General features: G+C 40.9%; 2 protein-coding genes across 4 annotated transcripts; one reads left to right on the top strand and one right to left on the bottom strand.

The window, feature by feature from the left end:
• The first annotated feature begins 47 nt into the window (after nt 1–47).
• LOC117135327 (transcription factor HNF-4 homolog) lies at nt 48–22,493 on the top strand. 3 transcript variants are annotated; one of them, XM_033295527.1, is made up of 8 exons: nt 48–1,123; nt 4,990–5,158; nt 19,459–19,897; nt 20,116–20,612; nt 20,683–20,820; nt 20,884–21,120; nt 21,193–21,852; nt 21,917–22,493. In XM_033295527.1, exons 2-8 carry the CDS (start codon nt 5,065–5,067, stop codon nt 21,961–21,963), a joined length of 2,112 nt encoding a protein of 703 aa, XP_033151418.1. In that variant the 5' UTR covers nt 48–1,123; nt 4,990–5,064; the 3' UTR covers nt 21,964–22,493. The 3 variants fall into 3 exon arrangements, with proteins under 3 accessions (XP_033151418.1, XP_033151417.1, XP_033151416.1); XM_033295526.1 differs by lacking the exons at nt 48–1,123; nt 4,990–5,158 and adding an exon at nt 10,300–10,602; XM_033295525.1 differs by lacking the exons at nt 48–1,123; nt 4,990–5,158 and adding an exon at nt 18,478–18,673.
• Nucleotides 2,084–3,863, bottom strand: LOC117135329 (catalase). Its single transcript, XM_033295529.1, has 2 exons — nt 2,990–3,863; nt 2,084–2,899 (listed from the first exon to the last, which is right to left on the bottom strand). The coding sequence occupies exons 1-2, from the start codon at nt 3,827–3,829 to the stop codon at nt 2,219–2,221; spliced, it is 1,521 nt and encodes a 506-aa protein (XP_033151420.1). The 5' UTR covers nt 3,830–3,863; the 3' UTR covers nt 2,084–2,218.
• Nucleotides 22,494–22,653: the final 160 nt, after the last annotated feature.

Here is a 22,653-nt window from a genome sequence, read left to right as displayed (position 1 = left end):
CTAAAAATTGACGTGATGGAAGTCACACGCACACCACCGTAATTGCACTTTTACTCTCCGCAAGTCGCTTTGTTGCTATTTTCGCGTGGCTCCCTTTTGAACTTTGCCAAACAGAATATTAGCAACAAAATGTGATATTATCGCATCTTGTTTTGCTCACGCGTTTTCCGCTTTTCGCAACGGTTGTGTACGTTGTGCGTTGATGGTGCCATTTCCAATTTGTATCTTTCGTTCGATTTGGCGACTTTGATTTCAGTCGCCAATCGTCAATCGCTGCGCCGGGTTCTCTTCTCCACCAGTTTGAATTTGAACGTGGGTGTGCGAGTGTGTGTGCGTGAGAGAGCGGGTTCAATCAACTGCAGTTTGCAAGTCGAGCACATTCCCCGCCCCTCCCCCAACAAGAAACGCCACATTTATGCAATTAATGCATATTAAACTTATAAAGTGAACGGAATTTTTGTTTGGCAAAAACAACTACGTAACAGCCATGTTCTAGTGTGCGTGTGCGAGGCGGAGAGCTAGAGAGAGAAAGAGAGAAAAGAGAGAGTGATAAGTGAGCGCTTTTGTAACGGAACACAGAAGCCGTAGTTGAATTCCAGTGACGTTGGAAGAAACAACTGCAAAAGGCAAAAACAAAGACAATGTTTATAAGCTGTATATTCCGCTTTGATTGATATAAATGAATATATGCAGTGCGCCAGTTATACAACTGCCCTGCAAAAGTCACTCATTAAATAAAAAAACGCCCGAGATGAATTTCACAGCGGCGGCAACAAGTGCAATAATAGTAAAAAATCAAAAGCCAAACAACGAAATCTCTCCCAAAAAAACGGAGAAGCGTGTCGCGGTGCCAAAAAGAAAACAAAAATAGAAAAATACACAACAAAATAATACGGAGAAACGTTAATTATAACGAGCCACAAAATCGCATAAAGAAATCAACAAGTGTGTGTCTGCCTTTTTTTTCCCTATTCGCTTTCATTCATGCGGTCAACTCAACAATAACAACTCGAAAAAGCAACAACAACAGCAGCAGCAGTCGCTGATAAAAGCCCTGCAGCTGAAACAACAACAAAACAACAAAGATAGTTAGAAAGAACATCGTCTGGCCATTGAGCTTTAAGTAAGTTTATTGAGTTCTTAGTTACTGCCTTCAAGTTAGCTTAGCTCAACCAGTTGCCAACATTTGTTACGACTATTTGCTTAGCATTTGAGTTGGACGAGCTTTTCGGTTTAATATACAGTGCGTTACAAAACTGTAATGAAGGGAAGTAATGGCAAAATGATAAAGTAGATAATATCACAAATTTACTAAAAAAAATATAAAAAAATTAATTGAATGGAATTTGAAGCTAGATATTACAAGTTTCCAAATGAGCAAGTACAGAATTTATCGCAATTTAACATTATATGCATAACATAAAAATGTGTGTAAACGGCCTATCTTGATAGCCATAATATTAATCTTCTAGAAAAGTATTAAATTATAGTAAAACAAGACAATTTACGATCTTAAAGCAAGCAGCCTTAAAAACACTGTGTAATTTAATGACCAACGAAAGAGTAAACAATCTAGGTATGCAATATATTATGGAGACATTTGTACATTTGTAGGTTAAGCAAATACAAAATTCAAATTAAAAACCTTTAATGACGAATCGCACTGTACTTTGGCGAATTCAATCAAGCGCAGAACGCACAGACCCACGTGTGCTGCATGTAAACAGAGCGGCTAGCTAATGACAGATCTCGATGGGTGGTGATGAGGAGAGGTCTCCGAAAGGGCATTATCATCCGGGTTGGATAATCACAGCCAGCAGATACGTTGGGTAACCAGATTAGCGACGATTACCTCCCAGTGGTCAAGGTCAGCTCCTGAAAGTATGCTAAGTAAGTGAGGAAATACATTTATAGACTATTTTAATGTATCCTCAAATATTTTAGAGATTTGTTTAAAAAATGTACATAAATGCCATAAAATTCAGTAGCACTCGTTTATTTAACATTCACAGCAAGGTAAGAGTGTAAAAAGTGTTTGATAAACTGGCATTTTAAACAGGCATATTAAGCACACAAATACAGATACATTTAAAATTTCTCATTTACTCTTTAGATGGCACATTTTGAAAGTAAGACCAGATACAAAAACCAATTTGTGTAACAATAATTTTTAAGAGGATGCCAAGTATTTCAATAGCCCACAGTGTCTCAATACATCCTAGAACTTGGAAATCCTGGCCGTGTTAAGAGCCTCCGTCATGAGTCTCCCGAAATCGGAGTGCACCATGGTGAACAGTTTCACTGCCCGCTCCTGGAGGAACTGGCTGGCTTCGGTCAGATGCTCGGACAAGTTGCGAACTAGCCGCTTCCGGCCGCAGTTATCCAGGGTGTAGGTCCAAAAGTCGGTGACCTGGCTGAAATTGTCCTCGGTGTCGCCGCTCATGAATCGATAGACATCTCCGCTCAACGGACAGCAGGTCTGCAGGCCCAAAGCACGCGGACTTTCCCTTGGTCCGCAGAAGGAGTTGGGGAAGTAGTTGGGAGCCCCGTTCTGATTGTCTGTCACTGTCATGGCACCATCCCGCTGGAAGTTGCGAACATTCACGCGGTACGGACAGTTCACCGGTATCTGCATGTAGTTCACGCCCAAGCGATGGCGCTGCGAATCGCCGTATGCGAACAGGCGACCCTGGAGCATCTTATCCGGCGATGGCTCGATGCCCGGCACCATGTGGGCCGGACTGAAGGCCAGCTGCTCCACCTCCGTGAAATAGTTGGTGGGATTGCGATCGAGGATGAGCTTGCCAACTGGCAGCAGGGGGAAGTCCTTCTGGGGCCACACCTTGGTCACATCGAACGGATTGAAACGACACTTTTTCGCCTCCTCGTTGAGCATCACCTAGTGGTTATAAATGAAAAATATAATAATAGTTGTCGATCTAGGAAGTCTGCACTCGATTATATACTACAAAAAGTATATAATTCTTACCTGAATGTACATTGACCAACTGGGATAGTTGCCCTTCTTGATCGAGTTGTACAGATCCCTGATGGCATAGTCCGGATCGTGGGACATCAGCTCCTCGCATCGTCGGGCGTCCAAGTTCTTGATGCCCTGGTCCGTCTTGAAGTGGAACCTAACGTACTGCGTCTCCCCACTGGCATTGATCATGCGGTAGGTGTGCACTCCGTATCCGTGCAGGTGGCGATAGCCATCTGGGGTACCCCGATCGCTGAAGTACATGAGCAGGGCATGCAGGGTTTCCGGACGCAGGGTCATGAAGTCCCAGAACATGTCCGGATCCTTCAGGTGGGTCTGCGGATTGCGCTTCTGCGCATGGACCAGGCTGGGGAACAACATGGGATCCCGGACATAATGCACGGGCATATTGCAACCCACAATGTCCCAGATCCCGTCGTCGGTGTAGAATTTGACGGCGAATCCACGCTGTTCACGTACCGTATCCGCAGATCCCTGTTCGCCACAGGCCACCGAGAATCTCATCGCGACGGCAGTTCGTTTTCTAACCTTATCGAATATGGTGGCTGCACAGAACTTTGAAATGTCATGGGTGCACTCGAAGTAGCCAAAGGCGCCGGCTCCCTTGGCGTAGGCCACCCGTTCGGGAATCCGCTCCGAGTCGAAGTGCATCACCTCGTCGAGGAACTGGAAATCCTGCAGCAGGGCAGGACCCCTTGGTCCCACCGTCTGTATGGCATCCTTGACGCCAACCGGAGTTCCACTGGATGTCGTGATCTCCCTTTGCACCTCGGAGTCATTGTTCTTGTAGTCGATCAATTGATTTGACGCCGTATCGCGGGAACACATTTTTCAATTTTGTCTGTGGCCTTAAAATTTCTAATAAAAATGGATTTTCAAAAAAATATTTCACACAGTGGATTTGAACTGCTAACAAAAGCGTTGTGAGTGTTTGTGGTTGTCAATTGTGTGATCCCAAAATGAAGTCTATTTCTAAGAAGACCAGACGCGATGTAAATTTATAAACTAATTATATTGATAAGTATGAGTTACAAAAACAAGATATTTACATATTGTAAATACAATAGATATGTACATATTAGACTGTTATTTTATAGATTTGGAGTCTTAAGGTATACAAATTATATCAGCTATTTCCCGGAAATGTATAAGCTTTTAAAACAGTTCTATTTGTGTTGTTTTTGGCGCCATTTCGGCGAATCGTGAAAGTCACCAGGGTTCAAAGGTCACGAATTGACAATGCAGACGAGGGGGTCTGCGTCAGCAGCCCCATGATAAGCGATAAGAGGGAGAAATTAAAGAGAGATACAGGGGGACCCAGTGCTATAGAACCCATAGAGCCCATGGGGCTTATCGGCCTTTCTGGCACTCGAGCACAAAATCGCAAAAAGTCGCATAATGGTAAATGGCCAGGAGAAACAATAAATCCCCGATAATCAGAAATTCTGTTTCGGCGTTATCGGCAAACAGTCAATTCCCTTTTTTTACCATTTTTTCTTTTACCTTTTTTTTTTTTGCGGGAATGAGTGTTTTTTATCTGCTAGTCAATAAAGCATTGAAGATTATGATTTCGGGTATTTTTTGGAGCTTTATGTACATGTTACCTTTTGGACAGTTTTGATATTCAATGGGGGGAGTGTACGTAAAACTTTGCTTTATAAAAGTATTACTATCCCTAGTACAGGTGTGTCTGGCATATTGCTGATATGGGATCGTAAAACAAATGACTCCTCCCCTCCAAAAAAATATCCGATGGGGGCCATGTAATGTGAAGCCTTTGGTTGTCGGCCACTCGAGTTGACACCTACATTGTGTGCACAAACGACAAATAGCCATATTGTATATACCGTTTTGTAGATTTACAGGCGATACTTCGCTCGATTAGCGGGCCATCATTAAAAATTTAATGTGTTCGGCCCGCCTTCTGTTGGTTTAGCCAGTAGTAGATTGATATACGACAGCTTATCGATTGCCTCTTCCACTTACAGTTGCCGGGCATTACTTTATGACTATGTGATTGGATCTGCACGACCCACTTGTAAATAAAAAGTAACCAGTAGACGATGAAGCATCCGCAGGATCTGAGTGTCACGGATGGCCAGCAGCTAATGAAGGTGAACAAGGTGGAGAAGATGGAGCAGGAGGTGCACGACCCAGGTAAGTTTGCAATTACAATAAAAGCATGGATTAGATAGAGCATATATAGATATGAGATACTCTCTCTAAACATGTAACACAAAACTGAACTCAATTATAATCAAATTGAACGTATACTTATATAATTTGAAATATTTTGTGTACCGTCATAATGACGTTTTTCATAAATTGCTACTGATTGGCAGTTGGTAGTGCAGCTTATAAATTTAATAATACTTTATTAAGTAAATAGTAGAGCAAACAACCCGACAAGACGTTGAACACGTGCCACGTGTGGTGGCCAAATCATGTCCGATACTGTCAGACCTGTGCTGGTATTATAAATAGAGCGCCATGGCCTTGATAAGAACGCTTTTCAAACGATAAGCCTGCAATCATTATAAATGTTTATAATTTGTTTATTGATTAGGAAAATTTGCTGGCACTGTGCCGCCTGCTGCAACCGCCGAAGATGATGGAATTGAAGTTGCAATTGAAACGACGGGGTACCGAGAAATCAAGAATGCGAGTAAATAGGGCTGTGAAAAGTAAAAAAAAAAGGAAACGCGCACAAATTTAAGCGATGTGAAACGTAATCGTAATGTTTAACTTAACCCCAAAGGGTTAAGTATGCGCAATGGCAAACACACGGTGCGACTAAATACTGTGGCTTATATGAACGTACATATGTGCCCAGCTTACAACCAAGCAACGTCTCCAAGTTGTTGAATATTTATTGAGACGATAAGCCCGACTGTCTACAGTTTTAGCTTTAGCTCAGCCTTTTTTAAAGGGGCTTGTGTCACCTTAGTCGCTGTGCGTTTACTTTCTGGTTTTTTACCTTAGCCGCAGTTGAAGGCAAATTCGAACCTATTTATGCCTCCTGTAATTCCCAGGTTTTATGCATGGCAGAGGTTCAGGGGCCCCGACTTCATCCATACATATATATGTATGTATACTCGTATATACCATATAAGGCGAGGGCCGACTCTCCCGACCGGCTGATATGATATGGGGGTTATCGCCCAGACGCGAACTCCATTGATTTGTATTCGCCTTCGCAAATTGAGGTTCTTTATTTCTGTTATGGTTCTTTTGGTTTTGGGTCAAGCGGCATAATTAAAAATACTGTTTTCCGCTATCTAGGATGGAATAGTCGCACTGGCATTGGCAGACGAACTAACAAAATAACCCACATGGGTCTGTATTTGTTCTGCCTTCTTTATATGATATCCGCTTTGGACATTCATTAATTTCCATGGTAGATAATGCAAGAAGTGCCTTGCGTCACATGCGATATAAAGTAAACAAATATGTCACTTTGCTTGAGGTCTAAAACCGTTTCGCAATCGTATATATATATATATACATGTATGGGATAATAAAGATAAGTCAGTTTCATATTGCTTTTACACATAACATCAATGGTGGTCAACGCAAAAGTGGCCAAGAAGCGTTGATAACCTTTAAAAATGTATTAAAAATATGTCACAATGCATAATACAACTTCAATCAGTGTTGTTTTTTATGCACCTTGCATATTTTTTAATGACTACCTTTTATTTAACAAGAACTGCTGATAGCGGCATTTAACGTATCTCTAGAACGAAAGTCGCATTGCTTCATGGCGTTTGGGAAATGGCTTTCCGAGTCGAGTATCATCTGCTTTCAGTGAACCCATTTCCGAGGCTCGCTCCTTACACAATCCACTTGGCCCGACTATCCTCACACTTGAACTAATTCTCCAATTAGTCGGAGCTGCGGGCAGCTTTATTCAATTGCGATGCTTATTATATCTTATTGTTTCACGCAGGCGAATCGCCGCGGCGAGTATCTCACAGATACGGGAAAGCGAGCGAAGCACTCAGCCCATGTGGACACATTTCACTTAAAGTTGTCGCCGCTAAATGAAGTGTAAATAGTAAATTGCAGTCAAACATTATGAAAACCTACCACAATCGTCATTATTGCGATCGTCATCATTGCATTCATTCATACGTACATACATATGTGGCAGTCAGGCGACGGCGATTGATCGTAATGATGATCGCCATGGAGGCGATGACGAACCGCACATGCAAATCACATGTGTGTCCCATGGCTCGTTCTTCGCTGTGTTGTCTCTATAAAAATGTATGCAAATAAAATAATAAGTTTCGCAAAAAACTCACTTAACGAAGCACCAACTGAAGATCGAGCGAAGAAATGCAATGGTAGCTTGCCTTCGGCTTGGCTAATTTTCATAATTCCCTGGAAATTGCACGCTGCAGCAAGGGTCGCCACATGTGGCCGGGAAAAGCGACAGCCATCAGCCCGAACATGACATGCATTTTATTTCAATTCTATCTTTTCCACTCTTACCGACTGCAGCTTTTCTCCGGCTACATGGTACGTTCGTGCATTATTTTCATCACCACCACACCCCAGGAAACGTATCTCTCAGATAGCAACTGCCGGAGTTGCGCTGCACTTCGAGTTTCGTATCCACAATTGTGGGGACAACACTTGTTGTGTGTGGCTGTGATTCACTACCCAGATCGGATCGGTTGGTATCGAATAAGTTTGTCGCTGCATTCAAACCAAAACATATGCGTCATGTCCTGATCGCTCGCTCTCCATACCCACAGTCAGTCATACAGATTACAGATGGTTGCTGCTGGTAAACATATTTTGTAATTGCACTTAATGCAATCTCTCAACCCCATTTCGAGGGATCATCCAGATGATGTTTTGCATCAATGCCACGGAATAACTTTTACATATGGAAATTAGTTTAATTAAAAATAAAAAGAAAGAGGTATCTTCTTATTAGCAGCTCTCCGTAATGAAAAAAGACTATCATTTTAAAACGAAGTTTAAAATATAATCCTTTGTGTGTATCAAAACCATTTTTATTCAATTACAATTCGCTGCGAATAGCAATTAGCCAACTCAACCCCTTTGTCCCCACCAGAATCGACGAATCATAATCATATCAAATTTCCGCAAGCCCAACGCTTATGTGATGTCCGATGATGACGCCAAACGGGCGGCATTCGGAATGGATTCCTCATTCGAATCCAAAGTGCACCGTGAGTGGGCAACTGGGGCTGGCGTTTCGTCACAGAAATTCCGGCGTATAAAGTACGGCTGGCGACGACCAGCTGACTGCGATTGTGCATGGTGTGTGCTGGTGTTGAATGACAGCGAATTATATTCAATTGAATCAGAAGTATCAATCAGTGCTGCGGCCCAAGAAACCCAAAAGCCAAACAAATCATTTGAAGAGCCACCCGTCATCGGTTTTCCACCAGTATCTCTGGCAAATCGGAATTTTCCGACTGATTTTTCAGCATTCCACTGATAAGCGACGGAGCAGCGGCTGGTGCCTTGAACGGCTTAGCCTAAGGCGCTTACTAATCGACTCAGCCAAGACTAAGGAATCAGAAACAACGACCTACTATAATGCCGCACTATATAATATATCTGAATCTCTATCTCTTTCCGCCGCTGTCTGAGGCGACGGGGCTGCAGCTCCGGCTCTGATAAGCAACTACGGAGATACCAGACTGCCTGTTTGCCAAGCTGAAAGTGAAGTGATCTACAAATAGAATAATAGAGAAACACATTTCACCTAAGCTAGAAAGCTCTTCAGTTGTTAAAGGAGACTAAGAGTGTTTGAAGATCTTAACCAATTTATCAGATTAGGAAACAGCAAGTTAAATCTTAAGATGCAATCCGTATAAGTCAGGTTGTTTAAAACTCCTAACGTCACCACTACAAGTAAACATTGGAATAAAACTTTTTCAAAAAGTAAAGTAGATATATTTTACAAAAGTCAATTTCAACACGTAATTTAATTCCCTTAAGTCTAGCTCAATTATATTTTAAAATAAAATAATTGCATATTTCAATGTTTCTACCTTTTCAAAGTGTTAGAACCAACATAATTATTCAAATCCGAATATTTTTCAACACTTTTTTGCATGCATCTCGAGAGGCGCCGGAACTCAAGACATTTTTTCGGAGTGCCCAACTTTCGGTAATCTACATCTAAACTGTGAAAAAATAAGCAATAAAAACTATTTATTTAATGAAAGCTCAAAAGCACACACAGCCCCGAAAAAAATACCCAGAGATATGGTTTTATTATATGTGCCATTAAACAATTTGAATTATATACTATGGAGTGCTGTGCGTTCGTGCGAGTGGAATCCGCTTAATCTAGTCTGATAAGACCGGCGGTACTAGAGCGTCGATCTTATGCGCATGCCCCCGATTCGCGGCGATCGAAAGCGATCCAAGCCGATCCGAACGATCCAAACGATCCAACCGATCCGATACGATACGATCCGATCCGAGCTGAAGTGTTAACAATTTTGCCAAGACGACGACTGCTCCGCTGCAATATTATTAATCACGGGCGGCAAGAACAGCAACAACAGTCTAGTCGGAATAGCCAGAATTATATTTATTAAAGTTTCTGTACGATCGCTGGGCTCGGTCAGCTTCGAGCCAGCCGAGCGATCCAGAGCTTTCGTAGTCGCTTCGTCGGGCCGTCGGCTTCTATATCTACAACAAATAATATTAAGACAGTTAGTACGTGTTGAGAACATTATTTGAGGTTTAGTCAGTGTTTTGCACTAGGCGGTAATAATACAGGCGCCGCAGGCTCACACCCTTTTACCTTTCTACCAACAAAAAAAAGAAAATAAGACAAGCCGGCTTGAATCAACCCAACTTGCCACTCAAAACAACATTTTTCAAGAGCACCTGTGCGGCACTGGGAAAGGATTCGCGAAAAGAACTGTGATATTTTTAAACAATTCTACCCACCGCCCAATTTGTATTTATTTATTTAAGCGGCTCGCATGTAAATAGATATATATACATATATATATATCGTATCGAACCAATTGCCGACGGTTCGGTTCGCTTCGGTTTTTTTCCTGAGCAGTGCGGTGTTTTCCCTCGCTCCTTAACTTTCATCGCTTCAGCTATTTTCGGTTTTAATTTGTGCAAATATTTAACTTTACTTAAGTGTGTCTCTGGCCCCTCACCTTAGCTGGCTTCAAAATAAAATCGACAACAAAAAAAAAACAGAGAGAGAATTATAAAAAAAATGTTCACTAACAATAACAACAAAGTCGGCAACAGCGACAAAAGCAGCAACCGTTTGTGAAAAACTCAATTTGCCCAAGAGTGTGAAGGATTTTCAAATATTTACGCTCGTCTACGATCTTCATTAACTGCGTACCAGGAACTAGGAGACGCGTCTCCCACACTTTGTAGAATTCAGTGCTACCAACCGGATCGGTTTTATATATACACATCATTTCAATACGTGAACTATCAGCCAGAGATTAAAACAATCTAAATGTACGCCTCAATGTTGCCCAGTCTGCTAAATATGAAAACGGAGAATCTGACTAACTCAAGCTACGACGATGCATTTCTTCTGGAAGAAAATCTTCTGCACATTATGGGTGAGTGGGAAATCTGAACGACGGCTATCTTCTTATAGCCATCAAAAAGTCAGCGAAAAGGTCCTTGCTTGAACTTAGGATATAGGATATAGGATAGAAATGAAAATAACTAATGAGTAACTATTTAGCAACCTAATCCATATTTCCTCTAACCAATAAATATATTTTTATGCTGCAATGAAATACTTTATAGATTGCGCAGATTATTGCGATTAGGAGTAATCTTAAACCAATGGGGGTAAGGCCTTGTTGGTGGTTAATTAAAAATGCGTAGTTTTGGCGATAATCTACTTTTTTATAGGTAACAATATCACGTTTGAAGAGGAATCTGCAGGAATCCCTGCAATCTCAAATTTCATCGAGTCATGCTGAGAAAGCCTTTTGCGAATGTTAACATGATAACACGCTTGTCGAGAATAATGGGATCTTTAAACCGGGAAGATATATTATAAACTTAAATTAAAGGTTATAGCTTTGTGAAATGTGACCAATTTTTCTACTACTAGTTTTAGTTTTGATGGGTATCCAAAGGTCTAGACTGACCATCTCTGCAATGTGTTTCGTTCCCAGAGTTTAACGCCTCTGATAAGATACACTTAATTGCGTCCATGACAACATCGCAAATAATTCGGACCCAAAATCAGGCGATACAATTCATGTAGTAGATCTCTCCTCATTATGTGTCCATCGATTCACGATTTGTGGGGCTAAACAAACAATTGCACTGTAATTCGTTGCCCCACTCGCGATATGGGTTTTATCTCTGACAATATCTATCTGGCCGCAGATTACTGATACCGTCGTATGCAAGCCATTCATGGGGGGTAAGGGGATTAATCGTGGCACCCTGGGCCCCCTATCACACATAGCTGAACCATAAAAACAACTTTATTGCAATGCTTATCACAGCGATTATGATTCTCTGCCCGTGTGCATCTAAGGCGATAAGATTTCATCAAGAGCCAAGAAACAGCCAACGGCAAATATAATAAGCCAACGTTGCGTTGTTATTACTTTAAACTGATTCTTTAAATGAAATTAACTTAAATGAAATGATATTTAAATGCTGTTTAGCTGTCCGCAGCTATTTTTCCCTCATACTAGCCACAAATTGCCATCAATGGTGCTCAAATAGTCGATCATTAAATTCTGCCATAACCATTTTTTTTTTGGCTTCGCTTAGAACAATTTTATACGATTATAATGGATGCCTAATTTGAGATTAAAAACATTAAAATATATATTTTTGTTTACTTCATTGTTTGTGTGCGCGGCATCGGGAGAATAAACTGTGATGTGATTATCAAGCTAAAGATAGAATAAACCTAAAATCACTCAGCCGAATTAAAACTTATTCCTATGCTTGTTTTTGCACACGACTGGTTGGGTTAATTATCATTTGCAATTCGGTCAATTTGAAAACATTCACATTATTGATACATTTATTACTGATATAAGTAGCCGTAGACCCCTCGATCCTAAGTCATCATCCCCCCACAGTCATAAGAAAATCAACTTCAACTACGTGTGCGATTTGTACTTAATTTCTTGCAATTATTCAGCTACCTTATTGAACTAATCACTAGTTATCGGATGGCAGTTAACTAACCGGAAATACTACCCGTTCTATATGCATATCGCTACGTATAAGAAACGGCCACTCGAGATTTACATCTACAGAAGTTCAGTGTTATCGTTAAGTATTGTCAAAAAGCTGGGAAATCGAGTCTGATTGAGTACGGGGGACACTTGGAACACTTTTAACGCCAAAAAACAGATAAGTCGAAAATCGAAAGTTTGCCTGCCTAAAATCTGTACACTTGAGAAAATAAGTTCTGCGTGTATTTTTTTATGGAACTACTTTCAAGATTAAGAATCACGCAAAGTATTGTTTCCAAGCAAGCTTAGGTATTTTTTATAGTTTTTTTTTATATTTCAAGGCTTGTTAGTGTACTAGCCTAATGTTCTTTTAAACTAGTTAAAAACGGGAAAAGTGAGTTTTTCGTAACAAGTTGGGTTTCTCCATGATTAACCGAATATCATTTTACCGCAGAGAAAGCCAAATTGATCTTATTTTTGAGGTAGGTTGGGATAAACTTAATATATGTTGGATTATGCTTGTTTTTGATTCACTGTTTTCACACGCTTTCAGTCACTGCTTCACTCACCGTGACTTGCAGTTAGATTTTCGCTAGAAAAAGAGGAAATACAAGTTGTACATATGCTAATTATTAATATATGGTAATAGAACTCCTAAGATCTGACGCATGTTGCATCTGAAAAGATCCAAAGGGACTACTATCTTTAAGGTATGAGCCAAGGAAAAAAAGAGATTTAAAAGAAAAAAATCAATTCCAAGACGAGTAATTCAGAGCCAGGCTTTGGGTGAGCTAAACGAGTGCTTGGCGCAGTCGAGTTCTAAATGTCATGATACGCGGTTCAAGGCGAGGATTGCTTTAATTGCTCTCGGCTATTTGCTATTTGGAGATACAAATGTATCTGAAACACGTTAGCGCCCAATTAAGAGGCCAGACGGACACGGCGACCATAACAAACACAGTTAATGGAAATTACTCTTGACTCGATTCTAAGTACCAGGCGAGAAGTTTTACTTTCAGCATCAGGTCTAGAGATACAAATACTCGGATACAATAGTTTTAGCTGTCGGCTTGCCATTTGATTGGTCCGAGTGCTGTTTGCCGCTTTGGCTTTTCGTTAATAACAATTTAATTGAGACGTTTTTAGTATTTTAATTATAGACAATATGAGCGCAATTATTAGTCATAAAAATAATGATAATGCCAATAAAAAGTTGAATCTTACGAGACGCCGTCGCTTTTAATTGGATCAGGCCAACGAGGGGAAATCTGAGAAGTTGTATGAATGCGATCATTAATGGATCTCTTTGGTTGCCAAATAAACAACCTAACCTAGCCCAACTTAAGCCACTGATTGCATTTTCTTAGCTGAAAGGGCACAAAGTGTTGGGACTACCTACCTACCTATATTTGCCAGGCAAACATGACCAAACTATTTCGCAATCACAAGAGGGTTTTCCAATTTCATATCACTTATAAACAAATATGCAATGCAATGCTTGCCAACACAAATCACTTGTTTTGCTTAAAAAACACTCAAAATAATGATTTAAATTACAATGTCAAATAGAAACCAATAACACCAATACAATACAATACATGAAAATGATTTAATTTTTCGCAGTGTGCTATTATCACTGATTTTTACAATATTTGTACTGAATATTTCTAATGTCCAGCGTAAACATCCGTGGGGAGATCATCCCCAGTTAATGGCACAGGAATCGTTTCCAAAGTTCGCACTTGGGTGCGAATGTAATCCTATAAAGATCACCACGTAGTTTCCAGGAGATGAGCTCAACCTTCGGTGATTTCACAGATATTTCCACCCGCAAGTGTTTGCCCCATCCACTCTAAATTTTCCCCCTGTTTTCCCCATTGTGATGCAACACGCTCAAGTTGGTTTTTCGGCTTTCTGGTAATGCCCGTCCGATATGCATGGTATTTTGTTTGTATAACACGGGATTTGAATGCACTTTGCGAATATTAAACATAACCTTTCGATGGTTGGGTCAAAATCATTAGCTGAAATAACAGTAGTAGCTAAAGACAATTCCAACGGACTTGATTTGTTTTCACGGAACTACAAATGCAATTAAGTCGCGTAATAAACTAAAATCTTGCCAGTTCAAGCAACTTTCGGAACCCCGTTGATTATAGCCGCACCAAAGGGACGGCACAGACAACCTTCAAAGTTGCATCATTTCGGGGCGTTGTCATGAGCTCAGATCGTGGGTGGGTGCATGCAGCTGTGCCAGGCTACTGATAATATTGTATATGTACCCTCCCTCTAGACGTTTTCTTCCCAAGCGGGATTTCTACCTGGCAATTAGACAGTGCTTTGCGGCGTCCGTCTTACGCATATTTATTGACTTTGATCTCTGACAGCAATTTAAATTTAAACGATCTAACCTAAAACAGCCCCTGAAGTGGTTCTAAATGATGAAGTAAGCGAAAACGTACTTATACTCAGTGCTTCTGTTGAAGGTAAAATGTTTTACTTCAAGTATATATGGTAAACCATCTTACTATCTGCTTAGCTAGCTATCTAAAAAAAAGTATCTAAGAAAGTGCGCGAAAGATAGAGCTATGCCAGCATATGATATATTATTAAAATTAAAAAAAAAATTCAATGAAAATAATGTATATTCTTGCTATGTCATTGCATTAAAAACTGCATTTCTTTTTACACTCACCCCCTTTTTTTGCGATTTCATTTACAGCGCATGCAAGCAAACTCGCTTAAGAATAGGAATATCACCAAAAGCCCCACTGATATCTCGCTGATTCATTTTAATTTCCCCCCACCCCCTGCCCTGCCATCGATTTGTTTTCAATTTCTGCTAATTGCTCTTGTCGCATGTGGACACCGTGTGTGCAGCTATTGTTTCGGATTCGGATTCGGTTTCGATTTCCAGTGTGTTTTCATTTCGCTCGCCGACTTCAAATTGATCATACGCCGTGTGTGCTATCAGCGTCGCTTCGAAGCCTCGCTGCCATTAGGCACGTTATTGAGTCTCTGCCGCGGAGCTGCGACGCCGATAAGAGTCTCTATATATTCAATATCAGTGTGTACGTATGGTGCTCGATTGGGGGCTATAAATGTGTGTGCGCCCAGATGGGGTTAGGGGTTTCAAAATTACACATTTATGTGGGCTAATGGTAGTCGTTCGCATTGCCGTTGAAAAAAAAAAAAACAATAATTAAGGTTTTTGCTAAATTGCCCTCCTCTGTCGTACGTATTCAATAATCCGTGCATGTGAGCGTGTTCAAGATTTTTCTGATTTCGCTAGCTTCCCTAAATCGTTTTAGAAAAATAATTAGGTGTTATCACAGCTATTTTTACCTCAGTATACATATATATATATAATCCTAATCAAGTCGAGCCTACAATTTGATCGTTTAAGTGGTGCCCATTAGTTTATGCCGTTCAAAAAACATGGGCTGTAATTTACAAACGCAGCGTATAATTTTAAGATAAAGCCTTTCCATTCGGCAGTCTAACTTGTAGGTAAAATAAAATCGAATAATAAAGTTTATAAAGATCAAAATCGGCTGCTTAGTTCTTTCATTAAGTTTATGCGTTGCGAACACAGTGAATATTTATACTCCATTTACAATTCACAATCTCATAAACTGTTTGGTGGTTATCAAATTTCATTGTTTTTCTGACTAATGGCTGACTAATGCAACGTAAAGGTTCATATTTATACAAAGGCCTCCGGAAATACATTTGAACACGTCTGTCAATGCATTGTTTAATAAAAAGAGGAATTAAATTCAATTAACAAGCAAGCGTTTTTTAACAGTGGTACCATATTCCAAATATATTTTCGCTTCCAACGCTCAAGCTTATATAAAGATATTTTTTAAAAAGAACCTATACCTATTTGCTTGGTAAACAACAACATGGTGTCCAAAAATAAATACAAAATTTGCGTAGTTCGAGCAAAGTTCCCACCGAACTTGTGTTTGGTAGACGAATCATATGAATATGAATATATAAGATATATATAACCGACACATGCCTGCGGAAACATTGTGGCCAAAAATCAAAACTAACTCAAATAAGCCAATTTTCCAATAGTCATATATTTGAGTAGATATTCCTATTATTTTAGGAATAATAAATACCAACATAAATAAATAAAACACAATGGTGAGAGAAGGAGAGATCGCTACAGCAACGATGTATCGTTCAATACGAAAATTATCATCGTGGCGCGAACACTTGATTCTCTTACTTTGGAACCGCTCTCCAGATCTATTTATTTATACTTTTTGGGGGCTCGTCGTCTGCCTGTTACGAGTATTGCGTTCGGCATATTAATTAAATAAATTTTTAGTGAACATTAGAGTATTAATAGATAAAAGTGTGGCTTTGCTTTTATATGATTGTCAGGTGTTCACATTTGTTTGTTTGGGGCTTCTTATCGGGAAACGTGAAATCCCCATGTATGTACATATGCTTTTGATTGCTGTTTTCGGCTCTTTCGTTTTATCAGCGCATCATAAACTATTTGCGGAATACTTGTACCATCGGAAAGCCTTCAAATATTAATATTTTGCGAATCAAGAATCCGATATTTTCTAATCTCAGATTACGATTTGCCCACTTCAGTGTGGGGCATCAACATTTTTTGCAAAACTCACGATGACGCGGTCGGAAAAAAGTGAACTCTAACGATGACTTGGCTAAAAATATAAAACTTACACCGGGGCCTGTTTCCCCCACCCGCGGAGTGTGCGAGCGAGACGGCGGCGGTGGGCGAAGGAGATGGCGAGTGTGGGGCGAGAAAGTTTTATGCGCGAAATGTTAGCAAACGAGTATTATGGTTTTTTATTTACCTTTTTTATTCGTTGCTGTTTCAGTGTATCTATTTGCTTTTTTCTCTCCAACTGGTAAAACAACAACATTAAGTGTAAGAAAACAACAAAGCACACCCATAAACAGAGAGATAAGAACTTTCGGCAGTTTTATTTTTTACTTAAACTTCTCTTGGGCGAGCAAGTGCTTTTATTTCGCGTTGGATTTTCAAGCGGTGAGGATATGTTTCAGGTGTATAATATCGGAATTGTCGGGGTGCCGTGATTAACTGTCTGAGAATCCGTAAACAAAGTGAACAATTTGCTGTTTGGAGTGCAATGATGAAAAGTCTATTAAAATTGTAAATGTTTGCCAATCAATTACCTTTCAGAGAATTCCCGGTATATGAAAACTAATAAGGCAAATAGTGGAAAATCTCTGGGGACTACCCACTGCGATCGCTTCGAGATAATAACAGTATTTATATAGCTATTAAGATGATAATTGAAAGAATATATTATGCGAAGCCAGGATGTATTATTATTATTTAAATAATTATTTTAAATAATTCTATTCTATTTAATTTTCAAAATATGTATTCCTTATAATTGACATCCACTGTACGAGCACATTTATTGTGGTTTATTAAAAGTAACTACCATTTTCCGTCTATGCCTATTTTCCGCTTTACTAGTATTTCTATTTTCTCTCTTTCTCCGTCTCCCCAAATGATTTTCTCACACACGCAAACAGTCCCTCATAACGATGTCCAAATTAAAGCCGGCTTTTTTCTACACATTTTATTTATTTATTTGTTTATTCGTTTGGCCGATGTCGTTGTCGTTGTTGTTGTTGCTGCTCTCTTGCTTCTGCTTCTGTCCATTAAACGAATTTCTATCTCTGCGGCTGCGTGCCTTTGTGTTGGTGAGAGCCCCAAGTCTGGTTTTGAGGTCTCGCTTCCTCTCTGCTGGAATGAAAGAGAGGGGTCGAGATATGCAAACACAGTTGAATTGATTTAAGCGTCGATTAACGCACACACTCAAAAAGCACGGTGGGAATTCGAGCTTTCAAAACTAAATTTAGAAATTTCAGTACGCAGGGCGACGTGGTGATATAGTGATATGATCGAACTTCAGAATCCCTAACCAACTATTTTATAATATAAAACTTCCAAAACAGTAATCTTAATAAGATTTAGAGGGGAAATGCAGTATTTATTCGTTTATTAAAAAGTATTTTTTTGTAATAATATTATTTAAATATCCACGACGTAAAAGTTATATAAAGCATTATGAAACATTATTAAACCTCTTTTATATTTTTTTTTTATAGAAAGAGAGTAATATTTATTAACGTAGAATTTTTTGAAATCAGACCACTGTGCGGCAGCGCAGAGAGAGCAGGAGAGGTGCCAAGACACAACATACGATACCGCGACTGAAAAATTTCGAGTCGTGTGTTTTTTCATTAATCAGTTGCATTAAAATGGTGCGCAAGTCCGGTAGAGTTAAGATTTCTAGTCGCGATCGCGTTGCCGTTGGCAACATTCTGTTGCGTGGCAAAGTGGGCGGTAGGCGGGTGGCAGTTGCAGCGGTAGAGGAGGAGGGGGCGGGGCAACGTCGACGGAGGCGCGACAGCAGCGCCAGCCGAACTGCATCCAGTGACGGTCAGTTGTTGCTTTTATTTTTAATATTGTTGTTATTTGTGCAGTTTCTGTTTGTTGCTATTGCGCGATTTTTCGCTGGTTTTCACAAAACCCCAACTTAATGACCCCTGTGTATCGTACGTTGTACAGCTGCGATCGAAATAAAAGAACAACTAACAAAGTAATAAATAAATAATAATAAATAAATAAGTAAATAATTTATATTGGCATATACGCCTTTAGATGAAAAATATATTAATCTAAAAGAATACATATTATTTAGTGTAGAAAAGAAAATGCTCTCTCTAATTGACTACTGTGCAGAAATTTCGGACTGTGTATGTTTTTAATTGCTCTTTGATTGCAAAGATTGTCCGTGGATTTAAAATGGCATATCCAGTTGCTGCAAAACCTCAGCGAGGAATTTGCGTAGGCATGATCAAATTCTAAAACTGTGCGTGCGCCCAGCACCTGCGGCTCCAAAACTGTGGATCTCACCATGACGGAACACTTTTACAGCAAAGCGATTTACATTTGAAAATTAGAATATTTTCCATTTTAAAGAAGTAGAACTAGTTCGACTGGGCTGGTGGGGTTATGACTTCAAGAAGTATTTCAACAGTTTATACTATATTACTCACTTTTTAGTATATATATATTTAAGTTTAAGGCCGCCCTCGTAACATTTAAGACTTAATGGGTCAGGAATATATGTACGTTATTCTATGGATATATTTTCATACAACTTACGACAAACTTTAGCTGCTCATCTTATAAATAACTCTAATACCTGCTTTTCGTTGCAGAATCGGAGAGCCACATAATGCACGCGGATGCCCTGGCCTCTGCCTATCCGGCTGCCTCGCAGCCCCACAGTCCGATCGGCCACGCCCTCAGCCCCAATGGCGGTGGGCTAGGGTTGAGCAACAGTAGCAACCAGAGCAGCGAGAACTTTGCGCTCTGCAACGGAAACGGAAATGCGGGCAGCGCAGGAGGCGGAAGTGCCAGCAGTGGCAGCAACAATAACAACAGCATGTTCTCGCCCAACAACAACCTGAGCGGAAGCGGTAGTGGGGCCAGCAGCAGTCAGCAGCAATTGCAACAGCAGCAACAACAGCAATCACCGACAGTCTGCGCCATTTGTGGAGATCGGGCGACGGGGAAACATTATGGAGCCTCCAGCTGCGACGGATGCAAAGGATTCTTCAGGAGGAGTGTCAGGAAAAATCATCAGTACACTTGCAGGTACACATATATATGTGTTAAAAATGTCCTTATACGGGACTAGTAGAGAGATTAAGATTTTCCCAATGAAAAATTGCCAGTCAGAAATAACTTGTATAATTCATAACGTTTACCCTTGTGGCACTTGTCGAGCCCTGGCCAAACATTCTAAGCTTTAATTAAATCACCATACGACTATCTATACGCAATCGTTACTCAACTTAAACTTCTCTTGGCAGATTTGCGCGCAACTGCGTTGTGGACAAGGACAAGCGGAATCAGTGCCGCTACTGCCGGCTGAGGAAGTGCTTCAAGGCGGGCATGAAGAAGGAGGCGGTGCAAAACGAGCGGGATCGCATTAGCTGCCGCCGCACCTCCAATGACGACCCGGATCCGGGCAATGGGCTGTCTGTGATCTCCTTGGTGAAGGCGGAGAATGAGTCGCGCCAGTCGAAGGCAGGCGCTGCCATGGAGCCAAACATTAACGAGGACCTCTCCAACAAGCAGTTCGCGAGCATCAACGATGTCTGCGAGTCGATGAAGCAGCAGTTGCTGACCCTGGTGGAGTGGGCCAAGCAGATTCCGGCCTTTAACGAGCTGCAGCTGGATGACCAGGTGGCCCTGCTACGCGCCCATGCTGGCGAGCATTTGCTCCTCGGCCTGTCTCGTCGTTCGATGCACTTGAAGGATGTTCTCCTGCTGAGCAACAACTGTGTGATCACGAGGCACTGTCCAGGTAATGTTTCTGATACTTTCGAAACCTGTAAGTGAAATTGGTATAACCTTTGCAATCATTCTTCTTGCAGATCCCCTTGTGTCGCCGAATTTGGACATCTCGCGGATCGGCGCGCGCATCATCGATGAACTGGTGACGGTCATGAAGGATGTGGGTATCGATGACACTGAATTCGCTTGCATAAAGGCCCTAGTCTTCTTCGATCCCAGTAAGATATTAAACTCATTTACAAAAGTAACAAAGGATTAATCTGCTCTTCAAATCTTTTTAGATGCCAAGGGTCTTAATGAACCGCATCGCATCAAATCGCTTCGGCATCAGATACTCAATAATCTCGAGGACTACATATCAGATCGGCAATACGAGTCGCGCGGTCGCTTTGGCGAGATCCTGCTCATACTGCCGGTTCTGCAGTCTATTACCTGGCAGATGATCGAGCAGATCCAGTTTGCCAAGATCTTTGGAGTGGCCCACATTGATTCATTACTGCAGGAAATGTTGTTGGGAGGTCAGTATTTAAATGTTGCAAATATAAGTGTGGAACAATTTAATGATTTATTGTTTTCGCATACGTTAACAGGAGAGTTGGCCGACAATCCTCTGCCGCTATCGCCGCCCAATCAGTCGAATGACTACCAGAGTCCCACCCACACAGGCAACATGGAGGGCGGTAGTCAAGTTAACTCCTCTCTGGACTCGCTGGCCACGTCTGGTGGTCCTGGCTCGCATAGTCTGGACCTGGAGGTGCAGCACATCCAGGCTCTTATCGAGGCGAACAGTGCGGATGATTCCTTCCGGGCCTACGCGGCCAGCACTGCAGCGGCAGCCGCTGCGGCCGTCTCGTCCTCCTCCTCTGCACCCGCATCCGTTGCTCCAGCCTCGATCTCTCCTCCGCTCAATAGCCCCAAGTCACAACATCAACATCAGCAACATGCGACGCACCAGCAACAACAGGAGAGCTCCTACTTGGACATGCCCGTAAAGCACTACAATGGCAGTCGGTCCGGACCGCTGCCAACACAGCACAGTCCCCAGAGGATGCATCCCTACCAAAGAGCGGTAGCCTCGCCGGCCGAAGTGTCCAGTGGTGGTGGCGGATTGGGTCTGCGCAATCCTGCTGATATTACGCTCAACGAGTACAACCGAAGCGAGGGCAGCAGCGCCGAGGAGCTACTGCTACGAACTCCACTGAAGATCCGGGCTCCCGAGCTGCTAACCGCACCCGCTGGTTACGGAATGGGTGCGTAGCATAGTGATTCGATGCTAGAAGACATTTAAATAATATAGTTTATATACTATTTCAGAACCCTGTCGCATGACACTTAAGCAGGAGCCAGAGACTGGTTACTAGAAGAATAACGAACGGTGCAATATGCAGTTTGCAATAGGACACCCCTTAAGCACACAACCCACACACATACAGGCCCTCTCTAGCTGTACTCCCCACCAAGTGCTATATAGAGATGAAATTGAAATGAAGAACTTACTTAATTGTTATGCCTTGAACCATTTTGATACTTTTTATTAGTCCTAAGTAGGTATTTTGGAAATTGTTGCTTAATTTTTAATGTTTAACGCAGTTGCAATATATTTTTGGAGTCATATTTTGCTCAAGAAGTTTATTATATACAATTATACTATATATACACCATTTAGCATGTACTGAGTTTGTTGGTTATTTGGTTATCTTATACTTGTGCGTGGATCACAAAATATTCATATAGGCCATGCAATATATTGTTTTAGGTTAGGGTGTTGTCTAGATTATGCTGAAAGTGTAATATATAATTAATTTTAAACAAAGAACTATTTTTATATGAATATGTATAATATACAAACTATTTCTAAGATGGCTGAATGAATAAACAAAATCAAAATATACAGTGGAGAATATGAATGTAAATCGTTTAACTGCGGCATTTTTACTAGTAATAAATTTTTCTATAAAAAAGGGAAAGTAGTATTACTTATCTTTCAGCAACAACTTCCAATATTTAAAGATATAAGTCCTATGTTCCCACTTAGAATGTGACCCTGATCC

The sequence above is a fragment of the Drosophila mauritiana genome, chromosome 2L (genome assembly GCF_004382145.1).
Source record: "Drosophila mauritiana strain mau12 chromosome 2L, ASM438214v1, whole genome shotgun sequence".
NCBI lineage: Eukaryota > Metazoa > Arthropoda > Insecta > Diptera > Drosophilidae > Drosophila > Drosophila mauritiana.
Note: the sequence above shows the minus strand (reverse complement) of the source record. Positions and strands in the feature narration are given on the sequence as shown.